Genomic DNA, 24,403 nt, shown 5'->3' with positions numbered 1-24,403 from the left:
AGAACACCACTGCAGACTGATATTGTTGTGGTAAATAATACCGCCAATGCGCGCACAGATTGAGATTCCGATGCAAGTGAGAATAAAGCATTATGCTGTGTTAACACATTCATTTAAAATCACATACATTTTCTGCAGATGTCATGCTGTGTGCAGCAGGTCCATGTGAGACTTTGCCCCGCTGTCATCGCAAATGGAAAAGCGTGATTGAATAAATAGTATGCCACTTTTTTCACCATGATGGTTTTCTCTCCTGCCCACAAAAATTTGCATGAAAATTTGATGCTCCTTTTGGTTTTGTGGAAACTCCACTCACCTGTACGGGATGCAGAATGTTGCTGGATGTGACTTAAATTTCATTGTGTGAAAAGGGCCCAGGAAATCATACATTTACAAATAAATGCACTGTAATAATATTCCAGTATAAAATGTGTGTGGATAAAACAGTTAAATCTTATGTTGGGAGGAGGGTAAAAGGTCAATCTATGCCTCGCGTCACAGAGCAGAAATAATAGGCTTATAGAAATGTACCTGGCAGACGCATATTAAGCTGAAAGCCGGACTGGCACTGGAACTAAAGAATGTTCTACGAAAAATAAGCTCAGGACATATTCTATTCAATATAAAAGGACTAGTAAACAGAAAAAAAAGGTTCTGCACCAACGTTGCCTTGACAAATACAAGCTTAAAGTGATTATATGGACATACTGATTATTAAACCTTTGGAAAGTGTGTGAGAAATAAAGAAACTTCATAATTTAGTTGCTGTTAAAATTCTTGCTTGTTCCCAAGCTGCCAAGTGTGGCGGCTCCTCACTCCCTGCTACACGGACTTCCTGCCCCGGATGTGTATCTTGTCCCTCAGACGGATCCCTGTATGTTGGGGCAGAGCTCAGCCAGGAGCTCTCCGAGCATTGAGGGCTGAAAGAGGAATTCATGGGGCGCATGGAGAGGGTAAGAGTAGAAGGGACAGGAGCATGAATTACTCATCAGATATATATGGGCTCTCCTACAGTCTGTATGGACAATAAAGGAGATGGGGGGAGGGGTTGTGTGGAAGCTGGGTAGGGAGGAGAACAGAACCAGGGGGCAGCGCTGACAGATGGGGGGAGAAGTGTGGACGCTGGCTGCAGAGAACAGAGTCAAGGAGCAGCGCTGACAGAAAAGGGTTGTATTGAGGTTAATTGTTGCAGAAGAAAATGGAGTCAGAGAGCAATGCTGACAGGGTTGTGTGTGGAAAGTGGCTGTAAAGTACAGAGCCAGTGAGCAGTTCTGACAAGGGTAGGTTTGTGGAGGCTAGATACAGATAATGAAGTAGGAGAGTAGCACTGACATGAGGTGGGTGGTGGAAGCTGGCCAGTGAGCAGTGCTGACCGGGGGTGGGAGGTGTTACGTGGAGGCTGGCTGCACAGGAGGGCAGAGCTGCGCAGACAGGGTAGGTGTGTGGAGGCTGGCTGCACAGGAGGGCAGAGCTGCGCAGACAGGGGTAGGTGTGTGGAGGCTGGCTGCACAGGAGGGCAGAGCTGCGCCGACAGGGGTAGGTGTGTGGAGGCTGGCTGCACAGGAGGGCAGAGCTGCGCAGACAGGGGTAGGTGTGTGGAGGCTGGCTGCACAGGAGGGCAGAGCTGCGCAGACAGGGGTAGGTGTGTGGAGGCTGGCTGCACAGGAGGGCAGAGCTGCGCCGACAGGGTAGGTGTGTGGAGGCTGGCTGCACAGGAGGGCAGAGCTGCGCCGACAGGGGTAGGTGTGTGGAGGCTGGCTGCACAGGAGGGCAGAGCTGCGCAGACAGGGGTAGGTGTGTGGAGGCTGGCTGCACAGGAGGGCAGAGCTGCGCCGACAGGGTAGGTGTGTGGAGGCTGGCTGCACAGGAGGGCAGAGCTGCGCAGACAGGGGTAGGTGTGTGGAGGCTGGCTGCACAGGAGGGCAGAGCTGCGCCGACAGGGTAGGTGTGTGGAGGCTGGCTGCACAGGAGGGCAGAGCTGCGCAGACAGGGGTAGGTGTGTGGAGGCTGGCTGCACAGGAGGGCAGAGCTGCGCAGACAGGGGTAGGTGTGTGGAGGCTGGCTGCACAGGAGGGCAGAGCTGCGCAGACAGGGGTAGGTGTGTGGAGGCTGGCTGCACAGGAGGGCAGAGCTGCGCCGACAGGGTAGGTGTGTGGAGGCTGGCTGCACAGGAGGGCAGAGCTGCGCCGACAGGGTAGGTGTGTGGAGGCTGGCTGCACAGGAGGGCAGAGCTGCGCAGACAGGGGTAGGTGTGTGGAGGCTGGCTGCACAGGAGGGCAGAGCTGCGCCGACAGGGTAGGTGTGTGGAGGCTGGCTGCACAGGAGGGCAGAGCTGCGCAGACAGGGGTAGGTGTGTGGAGGCTGGCTGCACAGGAGGGCAGAGCTGCGCCGACAGGGTAGGTGTGTGGAGGCTGGCTGCACAGGAGGGCAGAGCTGCGCAGACAGGGGTAGGTGTGTGGAGGCTGGCTGCACAGGAGGGCAGAGCTGCGCAGACAGGGGTAGGTGTGTGGAGGCTGGCTGCACAGGAGGGCAGAGCTGCGCAGACAGGGGTAGGTGTGTGGAGGCTGGCTGCACAGGAGGGCAGAGCTGCGCCGACAGGGTAGGTGTGTGGAGGCTGGCTGCACAGGAGGGCAGAGCTGCGCCGACAGGGTAGGTGTGTGGAGGCTGGCTGCACAGGAGGGCAGAGCTGCGCCGACAGGGTAGGTGTGTGGAGGCTGGCTGCACAGGAGGGCAGAGCTGCGCCGACAGGGTAGGTGTGTGGAGGCTGGCTGCACAGGAGGGCAGAGCTGCGCCGACAGGGGTAGGTGTGTGGAGGCTGGCTGCACAGGAGGGCAGAGCTGCGCAGACAGGGTAGGTGTGTGGAGGCGAGTACCAGAGATCACCAGTCAATTAGATACAGTGGGTGGCAGTGAAGGTTGGAGTTCATGATGTGAATCATGGTAAATGTAGTCGGCAAAGCACAGAAGACTGCTGACTGATCATTCATAGACAGACACCACCAGCCGTCCCTAAATTAGTGTGAAGATGCCACTTACAGTCCAGTTGCCAGCACTCAGATTCTGCAGCGCTCCAGCCGCTGCCTCCAAGGTGTTGTAGTTTTGGCTTTCTGTCAGTATGGATAAGTAGAGACGCACAACCTCTGGTTGGTACAAAAGTTCGAATCCTTTGAAAAGGAAATCATAGGAATTAGTTATCACAACATCCAAGTACGGTGATGCATATATAAAACAATGCCCATGACATCATTTTGCTGCTAAGGACCTCCCCAAAATGGCGGTATTGCGCGGTACTTGTACTGTAGATTAAGGCCAATTCCAATAGCTGCTAATATAATAATAGCCCTACTTCTTGGGTTTTAACTAGTGATGAGCGAACGTGCTGGGATAAGGTGTTATCCGAGCATGCTTCTGTGCTAATCGAGTGTCTTCGGCGTGCTCAAAAAATATGTTCCAGTCCCCGCGTCTGCATGTCTAGAGGCTGTTCGACAGCCGCAACACATGGATTGCCTAACAAACAGCCATGAGACATGCAGCAGAGGGGACTTGAACATATTTTTTCAGCACACTGAAGTCACTCGGTTAGCACATGAGCATGATCAGATAACACCTTATCCAAAGAAGTTTGTGCATCACTAGTTTGAATGTACACAACTTTTAAAGTATGTGTACACATTTGGAGAAAAAAAAAAGTAAACAGACATTACAGCATGGGATTGCAACTGATTCTCTCTTTGAAGGAGGACATTATTTAAAATCAGGGAGGGAAATGTTGTACCTCCCAAAAAGAATTGTCTGTGATCTCATGCTATAATGTCTGTATATTCTTTTGATCCCCCCCCCCTGCCCAGGAGATGTGGTATGATCAGACCATGATCCTGCACGGTCAGACACTGCCATTACACAGCAGGGGACATTTATAAGATTATCTCAGCACAGGAACATTGTAATTAAACACATCCAATTGTGGAAATTATTATTATGCCAAGAACTTTTGTTTGTGGGAAAACCTCTTCAACTTATCTCATAGACAAATTCACTAAAGTGACAATTGATTTCAATTAATTGCAATGAAAAGCAGTGTTTTTTTCATTAGTTAGTCATTAGATTTCTAATCAGACTTCTGATATAAGTACATACAGCATGCTAGCCACATGAGGGCAGTATAGGCACAACTATACATTTGCTCAAGGTCACTGTCAAGGAAAGTAATGTTCTCAGCCACTCTAAAAGATTTCAGTGTTACCAATGTTATCACATAAAGCACCATAAAGTATTTCAATGCATTACTGCTAATATTAAAATACAGACACTGGACTCGCCACAGTACAATCTATTACGGAGGAGGCTCACAGAAAAAAAACAAAAACACACAACTCATTTGAGTAAAAGAACAAAGGTTTGCTAGAGCCAAAGCAACTATAACCTGACACTAATAGGAGTCATTTATCTAAGCCAGAAGACAAGCTCTTGGATTGAGCCTTAAGGTACCGTCACACTTTAGCGACGCTGCAGCGATACCGACAGATCCGGATCGCTGCAGCGTCGCTGTTTGGTCGCTGGAGAGCTGTCACACAGACAGCTCTCCAGCGACCAACGATCCCGAGGTCCCCGGTAACCAGGGTAAACATCGGGTTACTAAGCGCAGGGCCGCGCTTAGTAACCCGATGTTTACCCTGGTTACCATCGTTAAAGTAAAAAAAACAAACGCTACATACTTACCTACCGCTGTCTGTCCCCGGCGCTGGGCTTCTCTGCTCTGGCTGCGTCACACACGCCGATTCAGCGATGTCAGCGGGACCTCAACGATCAAAAAATGGCCCAGGCCATTCCGACACGACCAGCGATCTCACAGCAGGGGCCTGATCGCTGGTACATGTCACACATAGCGAGATCGCTACTGAGATCGCTGTTGCGTCACAAAACTTGTGACTCAGCAGCGATCTCGCTATGTGTGATGGGGCCTTTAGTTTCAACAAATGGTGAACAACCACTATAATGCACAAATGGCTTATCTAATATATAAAGCTGAGTGTGTGTGTGTGTGTGTGTGTGTGTGTGTGTGTGTGTGTGTGTGTGTGTGTGTGTGTGTGTGTGTGTGTGTGTGTGTGTATGTGTATGTGTGTGTGTGTATGTCCGGGATTGGCATCTGCACCGTCGCAGCTACAGCCACAAAATTTTGCACAGTCACACGTCTGGACCCCGAGAGCGTCATAGGCTATGTTGTGAGGCGAAATTTTAACCCCGCGCGTTCCAATTCACCAAACAATTTTGCCCCTATCTACATAATGGGGAAAAAAAGTGAAAGGAAAAGTGTTGGAGGCGTCGCAGCTACAGCCACAAAATTTTGCAGTCACACGTCTGGACCCTGAGAGCATCATAGGCTATGTTGTGAGGTGAAATTTTAACCCTGCGCTTTCCAATTCACCAAACAATTTTGCCCCCATCTACATAATGGGGAAAAGTGAAAGGAAAAGTGTTGGAGGCAAATTGACAGCTGCCAGATGTGAACAAGAGCGATTGCGCCAAAGAGTATATACCGTACAGTTGCTAAGGTGGGGCCCCGACATGGGATACTCACCACACACGGGGATATGAACACACACACAAAATGGGCCACACACTACCACGTGCTTGAACACACATACCACCCTCAGCACACATTTCACCACACATACACCAACCTCGCCACATAAAAGTCGAAAAACAAAAGTCGCCACTCAAAACTCGCCACGCGCAAAACTCACCACATGCAAAAACTAGGCTCACGCAAAACTCGCCACAAGTGCAAAACTCACCTCATGGAAAACTCGCCACACACAAAACTTGCACACGTGGAAAAATTGCCACATGCACAAAAGTTGCAACACATGCAAAGGTTGCCTCACACAAAACTTGCACATACTCAAAAGGCACCACACATAAAACTCGCCATGCGCAAAACTCGCCATGTACAAAACTTGCTGCACACAACTTGCTACACTAACCTGTCACATGCAACTCGACACACAAAAAGTTGCTACACGCATGTTGCCACACAAAACTCATCTCACAAAAGTCGCTACATGCATGTCGCCACATGCAACTCAACACACACAATTTGACACATGAAACTCGCCCTAAAACACACACAAGTCTGGTATTACCCTTCAAAAATAAAAAGCTGATTAATAAGCAGACAAACTACAAGAGCAACAAATGTACCATATAGGAAATACGGCAGCTGTCAGTCACATGACCTGTCTATTATGTGTATGTGTGAGCTAATATATACTGCCAGGGGGAGGGCTTCCTGTTGGCTGGGGATTTATCAGGCTGCCAATTTAGCTTACAAATACTGAGGTAAAAATACTGAGCAAATAACGTGTGAACGAGGTCTAATACAGGAGGAGATGACACACAGGTATATACTATATACAGGAGGAGATGGCTCACAAATATATACTATATACAGGAGAGATGACACACAGGTATATACTATATAGAGGAGGAGATGACATACAGGTACATACTATATACAGGAGGAGATGACATACAGGTATAAACTATATACAGGAGCAGATGACCTACAAGTATGTACTATATACAGGAGGAGATGACATACAGGTATATGCTATATATAGAAGATGACATACAGGTATATACTATATACAGGAGGAGATGACACAGGTATATACTATATACAGGAGGAGATGACATACAGGTATATACTATATATAGAAGGAGATGACATACAGGTATATAATATATACAGAGGAGATGACACGCAGCAGGTATATACTATATACAGGGGAGATGACATACAGGTGTATACTATATACAGGGTGGAGCGCGGTAATTTGCTGATTTGGGAATGAAATAAAAAAATTATGATCATTAGAAAAATTTATTTTATATTTTAATTATACTGAACAGTAATGGAATTTTTAAATTACATGGTTTTAAATAGTGTATCTGGCAAATGTCGACCTTCGCTATCCACACACTGCTGCATACGTTTTCTGAAGTTTTCATGAACTCTAACAAGCATGTCCACTGGTATTCTGCGAATTTCAGCTTCAATATTGTTCCTTAGGTCTTCCAAGGTGTTGGGACGGTTGATATACGGGGTATCGTTGCTAACATGTCTTCACAAGAGGTCCGCCGTGTCAAATAGTCCCATGCTGACAAATGTTGGACCACGCACATTTTATACGGGTGAAAATTCAGTTCATCATGAAGAATCCGGTGGAGAGAACGTCTTGAAATGCCAAGCGCAAATGATTGCTTCCGAGCAGAGCGTTTCGGAGATTGCAGTACTGCTGCTCTAACTCTCTCGATGTTTTGTGGTGTTGTAATCCTTCTCTCAGGTCCCCTTCGTACACATGACACATTCCCTGCTGTTCTGAATGCATTCACCCAATTTACAATTGATTGCCGTCCAGGAACACGTCCGCGTGGAGGAACAGCGAATTGTAAACGAAAAGCACGCTGCCCTGCAATGATCGAGTGGGCATTTGAAAAATACGCTTCAACACAAAATGACCTCTCCTCACGTGTCCACTGCATGATGGCAACTGAAAGGCAGAGGAATACAAATCTCCCATCAGCCACTGTAAGCCACACCCACTCTCCCCTCTCTTCGACCGACAGTGCCGCCACAGCATGCAGTGCAAAAAAGCAAATTACCGCGCTCCACCCTGTATAAGGGAGATGCAAACATGTATATACTGAGGTGAAAATGAGGGGTATGAGGTGAAAATGAAAAGGTGTGAGTGCAAAATGAGAGGAGCGAGGGAAAATAGTGGAGTGATCGGAAAATGACAGATGTGAGGTCGAAATGACAAGTGTTAGGGGGGAATGAGAGGAGTGAGGGAGAAAATGAGAGGTGTGAGGGAGAAAATGAGAGATGTGATTGGGAAAATGAGAGGCGTGATGGGTAAATAAGAGAAGTGAGGTGCTATAACTAACCACAGATATTTACTATGCCCAGGCAACGCCGGGCTCTTCAGCTAGTAGACAGATATTAATGGATTTATCTTATTTCCTCATATTTACGGTATATTAGTATCAATATATTCAGGAGCAAGGCATTATAATAATAATGTTACAGTCTAATTTCTTTATTTTGCGTAAATACTGAAGTTCATTTTATTTAAAAAAAAAAAAAAAAAAAAAAAAAAAAAAAAAAAATCGGTACATGCACATACCCTCTCTATATGGAGACGTGCATTAGGGACACCTGAACATTACACCTAAATATTTCCCCATTAATATGGAGTTGATCATCTCAGTCTCCTTCCATAAAAGAAAATACAAAAAAAAAAAAAAAAAGGTAAAAGAAAGAAAACCTTACACCCTTCTTGAAAGGATTTCTACAAGATTGTGGAGAGCGTCTGTGGGATCTGCCCCTTTATCCAGAAGACCAATTGTGAGGACAGGAGAAGAGTGGCTGGCTCACAATTTCTGTTCCAGCTCAGCCCCAAGGTGTTTAATATGGTTGAGATGAGATCTCAGAGTTGTCCAGTCAAGTTGCTCAACACCAAACTCACTAAGGCTATGTGCACACGTTGCAGATTAGGCTTAGGAATTTCTGGTGCGGATTCTGCCTCTCCTGGCAGAAAACACACCTGCGGATTTGTCGCGTTTTTTTGTGCGGTTCCGCAGTGTTTTTTGCGCATTTTTGCTGCGGTTTTCTTGCGGATTTGCTGCGTTTTTTTACCCCTGCGGATTTCTATAATGGAATGGGTACAAAAACGCTGCAGATTCACAAAAAAGAAGTCTAATGCTACTTCTTTTAAACCGCAGCGTTTCCGCAGCAGATTTTCCGCAAAGTGTGCACAGCATTATTTTTTCTCATTGATTTACATTGTACTGTAAATCAATTGCGGATCTGCAGAGAATCCGCAACGTGTACACATACCCTAAAGGGAATCTGTCACCCCTGGGATGCTTTTAAGCCATTAGTATGGGCATACAGGTGATAGAATTGTTAAAATAGTCCTATCTGTTTGCCTCATACTGCGATCTTGTTAGACTTTTAGGCTATGTGCACACGTTCAGGATTCTTTGCAGAAATTTCTTGAACACAACCGGACTTTTTCTGCAAGAAATCCGCTCGTGGTTTTTTTTGCATACTTTTCGCGTTTTTTATGCAGATTTTTCCGAAGCTTTCCACTACTATATTATATAGTGGCAAATCCGGAGATTTTCCGCAAAATTAATGAACACGCTGCGGTTTTTTTTCCGCGATGAGTTTTCTTTTGCAGAAAAAAAATGCAACATGTGCACAAAAATTGCGGATTGCATTCTAATAATAGAATGCTTAATGTACCGTAAGCCTTTTTTTAGTGTTTTTATGCGGGAAAAACTCCCAAAAAACCTGAACGTGTGCATACAGCCTTATCCTTTTATGTTAATTAGTAGTGATGAGCTAACGTGCTCTGATAAAGTGTTATCCGAGCATGCTCGTGTCCTAATCAAGTATTTTCGGGATGCTCAAAAAACTTGCTCGAGTCAGCTGTATGTTTCGCCGCTGTTTGACATCTGAGCTCACTCGCATCATCACTATTAATTCATTTCCCGGCATGCCCCAGAGCCTGGAAAAAACCTCTGCCTACAGGGTTAATTTGCATACCACCCCCTTGTATGCACATCAGAGTCACTCGCCGGTGAAGACACTGCCCATAGTAGACTGAGAAAAAGTATGCATAATCATGCAAGTGTAGGGCGCCACAACTGCAGACCACATGGCACTGTGACATGCATGGGAGGGGAGAGTGGGTGGTATGCAAACTAACACAGGAGGCAGAGATTTCTTCTAGGCAGCGCACGCCCAAGAGCCTGGAAGAACGAATTAACGTAAAAGAAAGTCTATTTCTCCGCAACAAGACTGCAGCTATGAGGCATACCAGAAGGACTATTTTAACAATTCTATCACTTGTTTGCCCACAGTAATAGCTGACAAGCGTCCCAGGGGGTCACAGATTCCCTTTAACCACGTTTGCTTTGAGCAATGGGTGTCCTGTGTGTGCAGGGGTGACATATGCATTATATGACTTGTATTCTATATTGTCACCAATTTTCCCTCTACATAATGCATCTTCTAAGGCTACATTCACACTAGCGTCGGAATCTGCCCGTCACAATGCGTCGGGCCGAGATTCCGACGCCAGCGTTTGATGCGCCGCACAACGGGTGCAGCGGATGCATTTCTCCGGCGCATCCGCTGCCCCATTGTGAGGTGCGGGGAGGTGGGGGCTGAGGTCCGGCCGCGCATGCGCGGATGGAAAAAGCGGTCCGTCGTAAGCAAAAAACGTTACATTTAACGTTTTTGCTCCCGGCGGTCCGCCACAACACGGCGCAACCATCGTACTATGGTTGCTACGTGTGGCAATGCGTCGCTAATGTTAATCTATGGGGCAAAATCGCATCCTTCAAACAACTTTGCAGGATGCGTTTTTTTGTCATAAACGACGCATTGCAAAAAACGCCAGTGTGAAAGTAGCCTAATTTGCAATTTACTGTGAGCTGGTGGCAGGAGACCTACCACGGTGATCTCTTTGATACACTACCCAGCAGAGAGGATTCCTACTGCAGCAACACACTGTCGTATTAGTTATCTCAGCATTAAAAAAAAAAAAAAGTTTCAACTAAAATACAGTGTGTCCATAAAGTCATGGTGCACTTTTATAGTTTACATTTTGGAACTCTTTCTCTGGCCCAATCATATCAGACCTGTTCATGAGGGGAGATAACAAGAACCAATCAAACAACACAAACTCATTTAAGCTGTTGCTGAGCCCCAAGTCAGATTAACCCCTGATAAACTGAATTTATACACTGCCAGATCTGTGACATCATGCAACCACAAGCTTATGCCAGCAAGGTGGTTTTCCATGCCAGTCATGTGGTGTGGCCTGATGCACAATAAGGTGATAGATTTCACATTTCTAGCGTTTTTTGATGCTTTCCAGTGACTGGTCAAAAGTGCACCATGACTTTACGGACACACTGTAAGGCTAGGTTCACACTTGCGTTGTGCAGTCCGCTCAACATATCCATTAAACGGACTGCACTAACGCAAGTGCTGACTTTGGCACTGCGCTAGCGCAGATGGAGCATCTGCTAGCTCCATCTGCGCTAGCAGTGCGCTAGGAGTGACGGACCCAGAAACGCTGCAGGCTGCATCTCTGGTCCGTCACTCAATGACGGCACATCACTAGCGCACGCCCATTGTGGGCGTGCGCTAGCGATACGTTCGCCATTACAAGTAATGGCGGCGTTAACGGACTACGTTACACCGCGTTATGCCGAGGTGTAACGTAGTCCGTTAAACGGGTTCACACAACACAGTGTGAACCCAACCTAAAATAGATTAAAAACAAAGCTACATTACATTTTATTCTAAATATCCAGGCCAAGGTATTTCCTTTAACATACTGTTTAAATAAAAGAAAAAAGGGGTTTGGTACCGTGTTAGCCAGTTGAAAAAATAATGCTCTCAGTGTGAAAAACAAGATATGTACACAACATGTATTGCTGTTTGTTTGTACATATATTTGTGTTTCTTCAGAAACTTTGTTATACCATACCTGAAGAAGGGACCCAAGAAGTCCCGAAAGCTTGCTTGCAATATTATTTATTTTATTTTTGTTAGCCATTAAGAGGTATCAAATACATGAATATCTTGTTTTTCACACAGAGGATTAACATATAAATGTAACAATGACAAAGCGAAACAATTAAAACAAACAACCTTCCTCTATTAACCCAACCTGGGAAGTGCATGTATTTTTATCACTAGTCTTTCCTCACTAGCTCAGTCTAAAGGTACCGTCACACTAAGCGACGCTGCAGCGATACCGACAACGATGTCGATCGCTGCAGCGTCGCTGTTTGGTCGCTTGAGAGCTGTCACACTAACCGCTCTCCAGCGACCAATGATCCCGAAGTCCCCGGGTAACCAGGGTAAACATCGGGTAACTAAGCGCAGGGCCGCGCTTAGTAACCCGATGTTTACCCTGGTTACCAGCGTAAAAGTAAAAAAAACAAACACTTCATACTTACCTACCGCTGTCTGTCCTCCGGCGCGGTGCTTCTCTGCACTCCTCTGCACTGACTGAGCACAGCGGCCGGAAAGCAGAGCGGTGACGTCACCGCTCTGCTTTCCGGCCGCTGTGCTCACAGCCAGTGCAGGAGGAGTGCAGAGAAGCAGAGCGTCGGGGACAGACAGCGGTAGGTAAGTATGAAGTGGTTTTTTTTTTTTTACTTTTACGCTGGTAACCAGGGTAAACATCGGGTTACTAAGCGCGGCCCTGCGCTTAGTTACCCGATGTTTACCCTGGTTACCAGTGAAGACATCGCTGGATCGGTGTCACACACGCCGATCCAGCGATGTCAGCGGGAGATCCAGCGACGAAATAAAGTTCTGGACTTTCTTCAGCGACCAACGATCTCCCAGCAGGGGCCTGATCGTTGGTCGCTGTCACACATAATGATTTCCTTAACGATATCGTTGCTACGTCACAAAAAGCAACGATATCGTTAACTATATCGTTAAGTGTGACAGTACCTTAAAGGCAGCTCATTGCTATTGTTTGTGTACTTAGACATGGCCCCAGTCCCAAGCCTCACATTTTTGGGCATGGAGCCACCAAACCAATATTGTTTTTAGTCAGTCTTCAGTGCATGAAACCTCAAGAAGTAGAAGAAGAGTTAAAGTTCCAGCTGTTGAATGAATCAGATACTAAGACTATAATTAACAGCACTCCTTTCTATTCTCTGCCTGTCACTAATAAGTCTACAAAAATAATCTGACAGATTTTACAGGACACTTTGGCCACATAGCAAACAGGACGCCGATCAGTGCGGTGGACCAAATGTCATCAGTGCTTGATCAATAGGTCTGTTTTAAAAGGAACCTGTCACCCCCATAATCGAGGGTGAGCTAAGCCCACCGGCATCAGGGGCTTATCTACAGCATTCTGTAATGCTGTAGATAAGCCCCCGATGTATCCTTAAAGATGAGAAAAAGAGGTTAGATTATACTCACCTGGGCGGTCCGATCCGGTGGGCGTCGCGGTCCGGGGCCTCCCATCTCCATGAGATGATGTCCTCTTCTGGTCTTCATGCTGCGGCCCAGATGCAGACGTACTTCATCTGTCCTGTTGAGGGCAGAGCAAAGTACTGCAGTGCGTAGGCGCCAGGAAAGGTCAGAGAGGCCCAGCGCCTACGCACTGCAGTACTTTGCTCTGCCCTCAACAGGACAGACACAGTACGCCTGCGCCGCAGCGTGAAGACAAGAAGAGGGCGTCATCTGATGAAGATGGAGGCGCCGGACCGGACCGCAACACCCATCAGACTGGACCGGGACTGCCCCTGTGAGAGTATAATATAAGCTCTTTTTCACATCTTTCAGTATACATCGGGGGCTTATCTACAGCATTCCAGAATGCTGTAGATAAGCCCCTGATGCTGGTGGGCTTAGCTCACCCTCGATTTTGGGAGTGACAGGTTCCCTTTAACAATTAGCAATTTTATGGTGTGCCAGTACAAAATAAAAAAAAAAACACAAAGCTCCCCCTTACTATTACAATGTTAAACTCACACAGCACATGGATTGTACTGTATCTACAATGGCATGTAAAAGTTTGGGCACCCCTGGTCAAAATGACTGTTATAGTGAAGGCCTAAAGTTAAAGATATGACGTCTCATTTGCATTTTAGGCAAAATTATATATATATATATATATATATATATACAGTAGGGCAAAAAAGTATTTAGTCAGTCAGCAATAGTGCAAGTTCCACCACTTAAAAAGATGAGAGGCGTCTGTAATTTACATCATAGGTAGACCTCAACTATGGGAGACAAACTGAGAAAAAAAAAATCCAGAAAATCACATTGTCTGTTTTTTTTAACATTTTATTTGCATATTATGGTGGAAAATAAGTATTTGGTCAGAAACAAAATTTCATCTCAATACTTTGTAATATATCCTTTGTTGGCAATGACAGAGGTCAAACGTTTTCTGTAAGTCTTCACAAGGTTGCCACACACTGTTGTTGGTATGTTGGCCCAATCCTCCATGCAGATCTCCTCTAGAGCAGTGATGTTTTTGGCTTTTCGCTTGGCAACACGGACTTTCAACTCCGTCCAAAGGTTTTCTATAGGGTTGAGATCTGGAGACTGGCTAGGCCACTCCAGGACCTTGAAATGCTTCTTACGAAGCCACTCCTTCGTTGCCCTGGCGGTGTGCTTTGGATCATTGTCATGTTGAAAGACACAGCCACGTTTCATCTTCAATGCCCTTGCGGATGGAAGGAGGTTTGCACTCAAAATCTCACGATACATGGCCCCATTCATTCTTTCATGTACCCGGATCAGTCGTCCTGGCCCATTTGCAGAGAAACAGCCCCAAAGCATGATGTTTCCACCACCATGCTTTACAGTAGGTATGGTGTTTGATGGATGCAACTCAGTATTCTTTTTCCTCCAAACACGACAAGTTGTGTTTCTACCAAACAGTTCCAGTTTGGTTTCATCAGACCATAGGACATTCTCCCAAAACTCCTCTGGATCATCCAAATGCTCTGTAGCAAACTTCAGACGGGCCCGGACATGTACTGGCTTAAGCATTGGGACACGTCTGGCACTGCAGGATCTGAGTCCATGGTGGCGTAGTGTGTTACTTATGGTAGGCCTTGTTACATTGGTCCCAGCTCTCTGCAGTTCATTCACTAGGTCCCCCCGCGTGGTTCTGGGATTTTTGCTCACCGTTCTTGTGATCATTCTGACCCCACGAGGTGGGATTTTGCGTGGAGCCCCAGATCGAGGGAGATTATCAGTGATCTTGTATGTCTTCCATTTTCTAATTATTGCTCCCACTGTTGATTTCTTCACTCCAAGCTGGTTGGCTATTGCAGATTCAGTCTTCCCAGCCTGGTGCAGGGCTACAATTTTGTTTCTGGTGTCCTTTGACAGCTCTTTGGTCTTCACCATAGTGGAGTTTGGAGTCAGACTGTTTGAGGGTGTGAACAGGTGTCTTTTTATACTGATAGCAAGTTTAAACAGGTGCCATTACTACAGGTAATGAGTGGAGGAAAGAGGAGACTCTTAAATAAGAAGTTACAGGTCTGTGAGAGCCAGAAATCTTGATTGTTTGTTTCTGACCAAATACTTATTTTCCACCATAATATGCAAATAAAATGTTAAAAAAACAGACAATGTGATTTTCTGGATTTTTTTTTTCTCAGTTTGTCTCCCATAGTTGATGTCTACCTATGATGTAAATTACAGACGCCTCTCATCTTTTTAAGTGGTGGAACTTGCACTATTGCTGACTGACTAAATACTTTTTTGCCCCACTGTATATATATATATATATATATATATATATACACATACATACATACTAGATGGCGGCCCGATTCTAACACATCGGGTATTCTAGAATATGCATGTCCACGTAGTATATTGCCCAGCCACGTAGTATATTGCCCAGCCACGTAGTATATTGCCCAGCCACGTAGTATATTGCCCAGCCACGTAGTATATTGCCGAGCGATGTAGTATACAGCACAGAGCCACGTAGTATACAGCACAGAGCCACGTAGTATATTGCCCAGTGACGTAGTATATTGCCCAGTGACGTAGTATATTGCCCAGTGACGTAGTATACAGCACAGAGCCACGTAGTATATTGCCCAGTGACGTAGTATATTGCCCAGTGACGTAGTATATTGCCCAGTGACGTAGTATATTGCCCAGTGATGTAGTATACAGCACAGAGCCACGTAGTATATTGCCCAGTGACGTAGTATATTGCCCAGCGACGTAGTATATTGCCCAGCGACGTAGTATATTGCCCAGCGACATAGTATATTGCCCAGCGACGTAGTATATTGCCCAGCGACGTAGTATACAGCACAGAGCCACGTAGTATATTGCCCAGTGACGTAGTATATTGCCCAGTGACGTAGTATATTGCCCAGTGACGTAGTATATTGCCCAGTGACGTAGTATATTGCCCAGTGACGTAGTATACAGCACAGAGCCACGTAGTATATTGGCCAGTCACGTAGTATATTGCCCAGTGACGTAGTATACAGCACAGAGCCACGTAGTATATTGCACAGCGAAGTAGTATACAGCACAGAGCCACGTAGTATATTGACCAGTCACGTAGTATATTGCCCAGCTACGTAGTATATTGCCCAGCTACGTAGTATATTGCCCAGCTACGTAGTATATTGCCCAGCTACGTAGTATATTGCCCAGCTACGTAGTATATTGCCCAGCTACGTAGTATATTGCCCAGCCAGGTTTGTCACAGGTTAAAAAATAAAAAATAAACATATACTCAATTTTCCGAGGGCCCCTTGTAGTCCACGGCAGCTTCTGGTCCCAGGGTTGGTATGAGCGCAGGGCCTGTGATGATGTCGCGGTCACATGACCGTGACGTCATGGCAGGTCCTTCTCCCATACCATCTTTGCCACCGGAACCTGCAACGGAAGATGGCAGCCGGCGCGAGCGACTACGGAGGGTGAGTATAGCAGGTTTTTTTTTATTATTATTTTTAACATATTTTTTACTATTGATGCCGCATAGGCAGTCTCAATAGTAATAAGTTGGGGACACACAGGGTTAATAGCGGCGGTAACAAAGTGCATTACCCGCGGCATAATGCGGTCCTTTACCACCGGCATTAACCCTGTGTTAGCGGTGACCAGAGGGTAGTATGCGGGTGATAGGCACTGACTGCGGGGAGTAAGGAGCGGCCATTTTCTTCCGGACTGTGCCCGTCGCTGATTGGTCGCGGCAGCCATGACAGTCTGGCGAGACCAATCAGCAAATGAATAACCGTGACAGAAAGACAAAAAAGACAGAAAGACGGAAGTGACCCTTAGACAATATATATATATATATATATAATATATAATATATAATTGCCTAGAATAATATATATATATATATATATATATATATATATATAATATATAATTGCCTAGAATACTACTTCCTGCAATTTGTGCCAACTTCCTGTCCGGAGCTAATGTCCGGAGCTAATGTCCGGAGCTAATGTCCGGAGATAAGTGACGTCATCAGTGTCCAGTGTCTGATTGGTTGCCGCCTGCTGCGAGCGACCAATCAGAAACGCGCCGTACTGTGACACACTCCGCCCGCCATTTTGGTGTGATTTTTGAATTTTTACCTCACAGCAAGTTTCTACTGCGTGGAGGCGGGCCCAGTGACGTTGCTCTTCAAGCTCCTGCCGAATTTCGTCAAAAAAATGATACCATTTACCAAAACTATATATATTTAGTTGTGAAGTGGTTCAGTGACATTTTCACACCAATTTTGAACTTTTGTTTGGTGTTTTCTCCATATACTGCCTATTATTCACTGACTGTTATACTGAGAGACTGCCGTTTATTAACCTCTTCTTTGCCACATTGGGTATATTGCTCTATTATTTGCCACATAAGGACATTGTCCATTATTGCCCAGCAATTTCTTAAATAACAAGAATTGTCAAGAGCTGGTAAGTGCAGCCATTTTTTGTTCTTTCTTACTATTATTTATTAATTGTATTATTCTTACATTTGAATAAATAAAGTATATATGGATTCTAGACTCCCGATTCTTTAGAATCGGGCTGCCATCTAGTATATATATATATATATCTTTTATATTTTAAAAAGTACAAAAAAGGAAAGTGTGCCACCATAATCATTTTCAGGGGAGCAACAGACGTCTATGGGTAATTTTGATTCATGAATCAACAACAGATATGTCTGTCATTTTTTCAGACACTCAATGCGAAAAAAAAAAAACAACCACCACACAAATGTTAACAGTTCCATAAATTATAAAGGATAAGTGTAATAGCTGTGGAAAAACTTGGATAGAACACCTATGTAAACACAAATGTCTAAATGAGGCCTTTTGCAAACACACCTGAGCGTTTCTGGATGGTATGTCTCTAGAAGTATGAATTTCAAGCTCAAGGTTTGCGTAGACGTGAAACATGCAGCATTGTAAGCCCAGCAAGGATCATGTAACACAGAACAGTGTGAGGCTTGGTAAAGCAAAAAGGCCATTACTACTATAGGTGCATCACAAGGATGTCAATCTTATAAATAAATTTAAATTCCTTGAAATGATGTAATTTGATGCAAAGTTCCTATTTACACTGTGTTCCAAATTATTATGCACAAAGAGTTTAGGAGTGATAAGGTTAGAATTTTTTTGTTTGTCATTTAAACTCATTGATGGTGATGTGTGTCAGGGCTCTTTATATCATTGAAAGCAATTGCAGATACCTGTGCAAATTAGTTTGGCAGGTGTGTCCAAATAAAGGCAAGACTACTTAAGGCCGGTTTCACACGTACAGATAATTCCAGTACCGTATAAAATCGGTACTGGAGTTATCCGTGTCCGTGTGCTCACGTGGCACATCAGTGTGGCACACGTGCAGCACACGTGTGCCGCCCGTGTGTCCACTGGGTACCACACACACCGTGAAGGAGACAGCACTAAAGTTTAGTGCTGTCCCCTGCATCGCGCTGAAGCCGCGATTCATTTCTTCCCTGCAGCAGCGTTTGCTGCATAGAAGATATGAATAATAGTGTTTAAAATAAAGATCTATGTTCCCACCCTGTGCGCCCCCCCGCTGTTCTGAAAATACTCACCCGCCTCCCTCGTTGGCTGTCGCTGCTTCCTGGTCTGGCCGCATCTTCTCCTGTATGCAGTCACGTGGGGCCGCCGATTACAGTCATGAATATGCAGCTTCACCCCTATGGTGTTTGACGTCTCTACAGCGACCTAAACAGTGATGCTCCAGTGAGCGGCTCGTTGTCTATATCGCTGCAGCGTCGCTGAGTGTGACGGTACCTTTAGCAAAAGCTCTGGGAGGGTATTCTGTCCACATGCAAAACAATTGAAGCGGAAACCATCCAAAAACTGACAAATTCAATGGACGAGAGAGTTCAGAAGCTTCTTTCGAACAAGGCAGCATCAATAGTAAAAAAGTTGGTCACAAAGGGTTAATAGCAGCGTTAATGGAGTGCGTTACACCGCGGCATAACGCAGTCCATTAGCGCTGGAATTAACCCTGTGTGAGCGCTGACTGGAAGGGAGTACGGAGCAGGCACTGACTGCGGGGAGGAAGGAGCGGCCATGCTGCCCCTGATTGGTTGTGGCAATGGTCGTGGGCGTTTTGCCCCAGGATAGGTAATAAATGCATGATAAATGGGTTTCCCAGACAGCTCAGAACCCCATCATTGAAAGCCATATGTGAACAACCTGTAAGGATTTTTTATAAAAAAAAAAAAAATTATAGCGCTCTCAATGTTAGAAATACAACATCATGCTAAGTTGTTGGATAGCTACAGACTCTTGTCATAAATCTAAAGAGGTAAAGGCTTAGAATGGAACGTGGAAGTCCACAACTAAGCAAAATCAATACAGACAAGCTCTGAATGAAGGATAAACTTTATTATGTACTAATAAAGGAGATGTCAGAATAATCTAGGTAGCTTGACAATGGTGAGTGAATACTGCAGACCAATAATTGTCAGTGGCAGTACTTTACTAACCCCAACAGATCACTTTTTCACCTTAGTATTACCCAAGTAATAGGTCAAGTCTGTATGAGAGTGGACAATGCCCAATAACTAGTCAGAATGGAGCCCATGACCTTTGTGTATGTTTCTAGGGAAAAATCTGAAGGCCTCAGTAGGGAGATACAAATATAGATTCGTAAACTTGAATTTGCGTGAGCTCCAAATTGGCAGCTAATCAGCAAATCAAATAATATTATTAAATCTCTATACCCCAATAGTCACCAGGAACACTATGCACGGCTGTACTCTGTATAGGTGTGAGATCATTATAATCATTGCATTACCCTAGATCAGTGTTCCCCAACTCCGGTCCTCAAGAGCCACCAACAGGTCATGTTTTCAGGATATCCTTAGCATTGTACAGGTGATTGAATGCTTGCCTGTGCAGGTGATGCAATAATCACCTGTGCAATACTAAGGAAATCCTGAAATCATGACCTGTTGGTGGCTCTTGAGGACTGGACTTGGGGAACACTGCCCTAGATAGACAGGCCTTTCAGCTTAGGAATACAAAGTAAGACCTTCCCATGAGATCCTCAGGGAATTTTGCTTGCACTAAAAGGCATGTCAGCATCAGCCATGTGAATCATACAAGATAGGTCTTCATTCATCACGCAGGATAATTAGCTGCAGAAATTAAAGCCTGCTCGGTGTATCTCTCCAATGCCAAGTGTTGGAGGCACAGGCGTTAAGTAGAGGATAGTGACAATGTATTTCGTGAATAGAAGCACAAGGGCATCATTAACGTGGTTAACAGAAACGAGGGACATCTTTACAGGAGCCGGCGAGCTGGTAGCGTCAGTCAGCAGGGGCCCTGCGGCACACAGTTGCTATAGTTACCATACTAAACAGTAAAGAAACACCATATACACGACTATTTACACATAATTCACCAAGAAACAGCGGGAAGGCGTAGCCGAGGGAATAGTAATGTGTGTCTTTATTTAGCTCATTCTAATGATAGAAAGTTCTAGAAATTATCATGCTCACAGTATGGAGGGCATACATTACCTTCTTTCCCTCGCGACAAAAAAAAATAAAATACAAAATTGTTTATTTGAGCCAATGTCTGGATATATAGGATTAGCCAGACATCTCTAGATGGTATTAACTATAATAAACTTTGCCGGCACAATGTAAAATATGCAAGAATGTCTGAGCTGGGGGCAGTGCGGGGTTAGAATATTATCCCCCTAAGATCTCGACAGAAATATAAACTACATTCTCCACTCAGGCTGCATATTTGGTGCAGTGCAGCAAGGGTGAGCTGCAGACAAATTCTCCAAGATGTCAGCATTCACCGTAGATGGGAAACATTGTATCAGAATATACATAATGCGAAAAGATAATCCGACGGTGAAAATATAAAGGAATGAAATAATATTCTCATTAATACAATAGGCACAGGACGGAAGGGCATTAGCGGTACAGGTACACAGCTGCATACCTCAAAAGGAATTTCAGGCGCAGACTTCAAAGGCAGCATATTCTCAGCTTAAATATGCAAGGGCTGAATCTTTGGTTCCCCTAGCTGGTTGTTAAATCATGCTAATGCCAGCTTGATTGAACATCTGTGGAGCATTGCATTTTAAGTGCCTGACCAGGTTGTAAGTTACAACCACCAGCATGCCATTCTGATTTTACCGTCACACCCAAAAGACCAATAGAATGTAAAGTTAAAGCTGCACGTCTTCCCTTCCAAATGGAGTGTCAGGCTTCTGAAGAATGCAACTAGAGCAAGAGGGCAGATCAGGACGCAGAGAACGGCTGCCTAAATAGAACTCAGGTTAGTTAGGAGACTACAATATATAACATATGGTGAAATCTTTTTTTGTTCCTTTATTTAAACAAATCTTCATAATTCTCCTTTCCAACTACAAGTCCAGAACTTAGAGAAACAGCCACAATTCGGTGATTATTTTCTTTCTAACTTTAAAGGAAACCTGTCATAAGGATTTTACACCTCAAACTGATGGCATGCAGGTGCAGGAGCTTTCAGGCTGAATAAAGCCATACATGGATTTCTACAATCAATTTTTGGAGAAATCAAGACTTGAAATCGTATGCGATGATCTGCAAGTACTTTGGAGTGGGACACTGCACTTGCAGCACACCTCATTCCCTGCGCACCGCCTGCCTTGTGTGTCTGATGGACAGGTTACTAAATAAAAATGACCCGTCAGAGAGGAGGCATTGAGCGGTAAATAATATGGAAGGGTAAGAGCTGCATGCGCACTGTCCCACCTCGAAAGCACTTGCCGCTCATTTGTATACAATTTCAGTGCTGGAGTTCTCAGAGATTACAAATCGGATTTTCTCATGACATGTACCTTTTAAAGGAAAGTTGCCGTTTTTCTTTTTCGTTGTGGCAGAACTTGTTTTTATAAATATGTGTATTTTTGTTTTTTTTCTCATTTTGTTAACACATAACGACCAAACTAATTGATAGAAGTTTCTAAAAAGCCAATTCAAGAATGAACTAATATGGGTGCACTCCCTGATGTGGTTTTTAGAAATGCAATGTCAAAATTAATAAAATTTGAGCTGTTCTCAGTTTTGATTCATTAATCTGTAACCAAGTTTACATGTAGGTCAAACATACTCTTTAAAGGCTGACTATACTAATCCATTAATAGCAGTATCTTTTTTTATTGAGCAATGTCAAAACAGCAATACATGAAGGAAGTGGCCACCATCCATCCATGTGGTCAGTGTTATGGTTGGGCACCGCCTTGCATATTTGGTTTCAATATAAAGAACTTCATGCTCCTCCATAGCTTGCCCTACAGATTTTATTTGACACTAAGGCTGGGGCTACAGAGTGACATAAGTTACAGCAATTTCATGTGCCACACCTACTTTATAGCTCAGATTTTGCTATAAATAAAGGAACAAAGTCGCATAAAACCCGCAAAAAAGTCTAATCCAACTTGCATTGAAGCCTGTGGCAAGTGTGTTTTGTTTGACTTGCTAGCAGAGACCGTAAATCCATCACATTTGGAAACCTTTACGACTGGACGTAGGAAATTTTTTGCTCCAATACTGATGTGTCGCTGCAATTTCAGTGTTGCTAGCCCTAGCCTAAATCATCAAGAGGTTATAATCACTGTGCAATTTTAGGAGATTGCACAATGATTGTTTAGGTGTTTTAAAACGGTTTGTATACTCTTTGTGTCATTGAATGACTTATACATAAAAAGGTCTCATTCAGACATTAATGACTTCTTTCATACACAAAAAAAGGTTAATCAGTGTTTCGGAAAAAATTTAATTGGGGTTTGGTCGATGTGTTAGATTTTGCCCTCTGCAATTGGGTAGAGAAAATGATTGATGAAATGCTATGTTGAAAGTGGACGTGGCATCTGTGTGCGGTCTGCGATTTTCACAGACCCATAGATTTATAGGCGATTTTGATCAAAATTGAACATGTCGCTCTAATTTTTTACACATACGCAAAAAAAACACGTCTGAACGAGGCCTACGGCTGCCGTCACACTAGCAGTATTTAATCAGTATTTTGCATCAGTATTTGTAAGCCAAAACCAGGAGTGGGTGATAAATGCAGAAGTGGTGCATATGTTTCTATTATACTTTTCCTCTATTTGTTCCACTCCTCGTTTTGGCTAATAGTTTTACAACATTTTCAGATATTGTTATAGAAATGTACAACAGCAATAACTTATGTGCAGCATATCCTCTCGATTAAAAGATAAAAACAACAGCCCAGAAGAATTTTTTTGTCTTACAGAGGCGATCCTTTAAAATCAATGGTTGTAGTGGTGTTTTACCAATTTGATTTCAAGTACCAGAGCAGAATCTCTATTTGCATTGTCACGTACAGGACATATAAACTCCAAACCAGTAAAAAGTAACAAAAGTATTCTCATGCTCAAGCCACATAGAGCGTAGTTGGTAACCAATTAGTGAATCGCTATAAAGCTTGAAGCCTTAATTGATTCCAAGTTATTTGGCGTGTGCTGCAATCATCTCTCTCCATGATGGTCAGTGAAAGAGGGTATGATGGTACATTAATATAACCACAAATCACAAGCAGCAGACCAAGAAAGATAAGGAAGCACAGCAATAAATCCTTAGCAAGAATAGAAGATTGCAATAGCTGAAATCTAAAAGCCTGCTTAGAAAGGTCCAGTCCATTGGGGAAACCTTAACTTAGCCACTCATCTAGCATTCACCTGTTTGAGAGCCTTTCAGCAGAGTAGGACTTGTTGTTCTAAATTATGAAATACTTATGGTAAGGTGAACTTTGTACTGTTGACAAGCCATGCTTAATGTTTCTGATGGGAATTAAACATGGTAGTGTAATGATGGCCTGCGCAGATCCGCGGTGATACTACAAGAGTGATCTTATGCCCAAAGGAGCAAATGCACCGATTCAGCTCATATAGAAAGTATATAATGGTTTATTTATAATACATGAGTAACTGTTAGGCCAAGATGATATCCCATAAATTATATATGGCACAATGTAATCTACTGTGCATTCTAGGAATACAGTAGTGGGCAATGTTCTCTGATATCATCATAATGTGTAATCTGTAAGGGGCACAGCCCGTAACATTACAGCAGTATGAATGAGAATATGACAAATTACGCACAAAAATGTAGGTAGAAATATTCACAATAAGAGAAATGTGAAGAACACAAGTTTGTTACTCACAAGGGAATTTAGGTGGTTCAGTCACAAATAGCACCTCAACTAACAGATTGTTAGCTCTACAGTGTCATGTGTAGTTACCATTTGTGGATGAAAATGCGTTTCCTTGCTTAAAGAAGTTGT

The 24,403-nt window shown here is 44.2% G+C and overlaps 1 protein-coding gene across 18 annotated transcripts in view; it reads right to left on the bottom strand.

Annotated features, from left to right (window-relative positions):
* The window catches only part of ARVCF (ARVCF delta catenin family member), a 1,214,127-nt gene that overhangs the window by 29,559 nt on the left and 1,160,165 nt on the right, over positions 1 to 24,403 (bottom strand). For all 18 annotated transcript variants that reach the window (XM_069756268.1, XM_069756252.1, XM_069756181.1 and 15 more), the window contains one exon: positions 3,036 to 3,163. In XM_069756268.1, coding sequence (XP_069612369.1) covers positions 3,036 to 3,163 — 128 coding nt within the window. The remainder of the gene's footprint in view (positions 1 to 3,035; positions 3,164 to 24,403) is intronic.

This window comes from Ranitomeya imitator, chromosome 1 (assembly GCF_032444005.1).
Source record: "Ranitomeya imitator isolate aRanImi1 chromosome 1, aRanImi1.pri, whole genome shotgun sequence".
Lineage (NCBI taxonomy): Eukaryota > Metazoa > Chordata > Amphibia > Anura > Dendrobatidae > Ranitomeya > Ranitomeya imitator.
The sequence above is the reverse complement of the archived record's forward strand: the minus strand, read 5'-3'. Positions and strand labels throughout refer to the sequence as shown.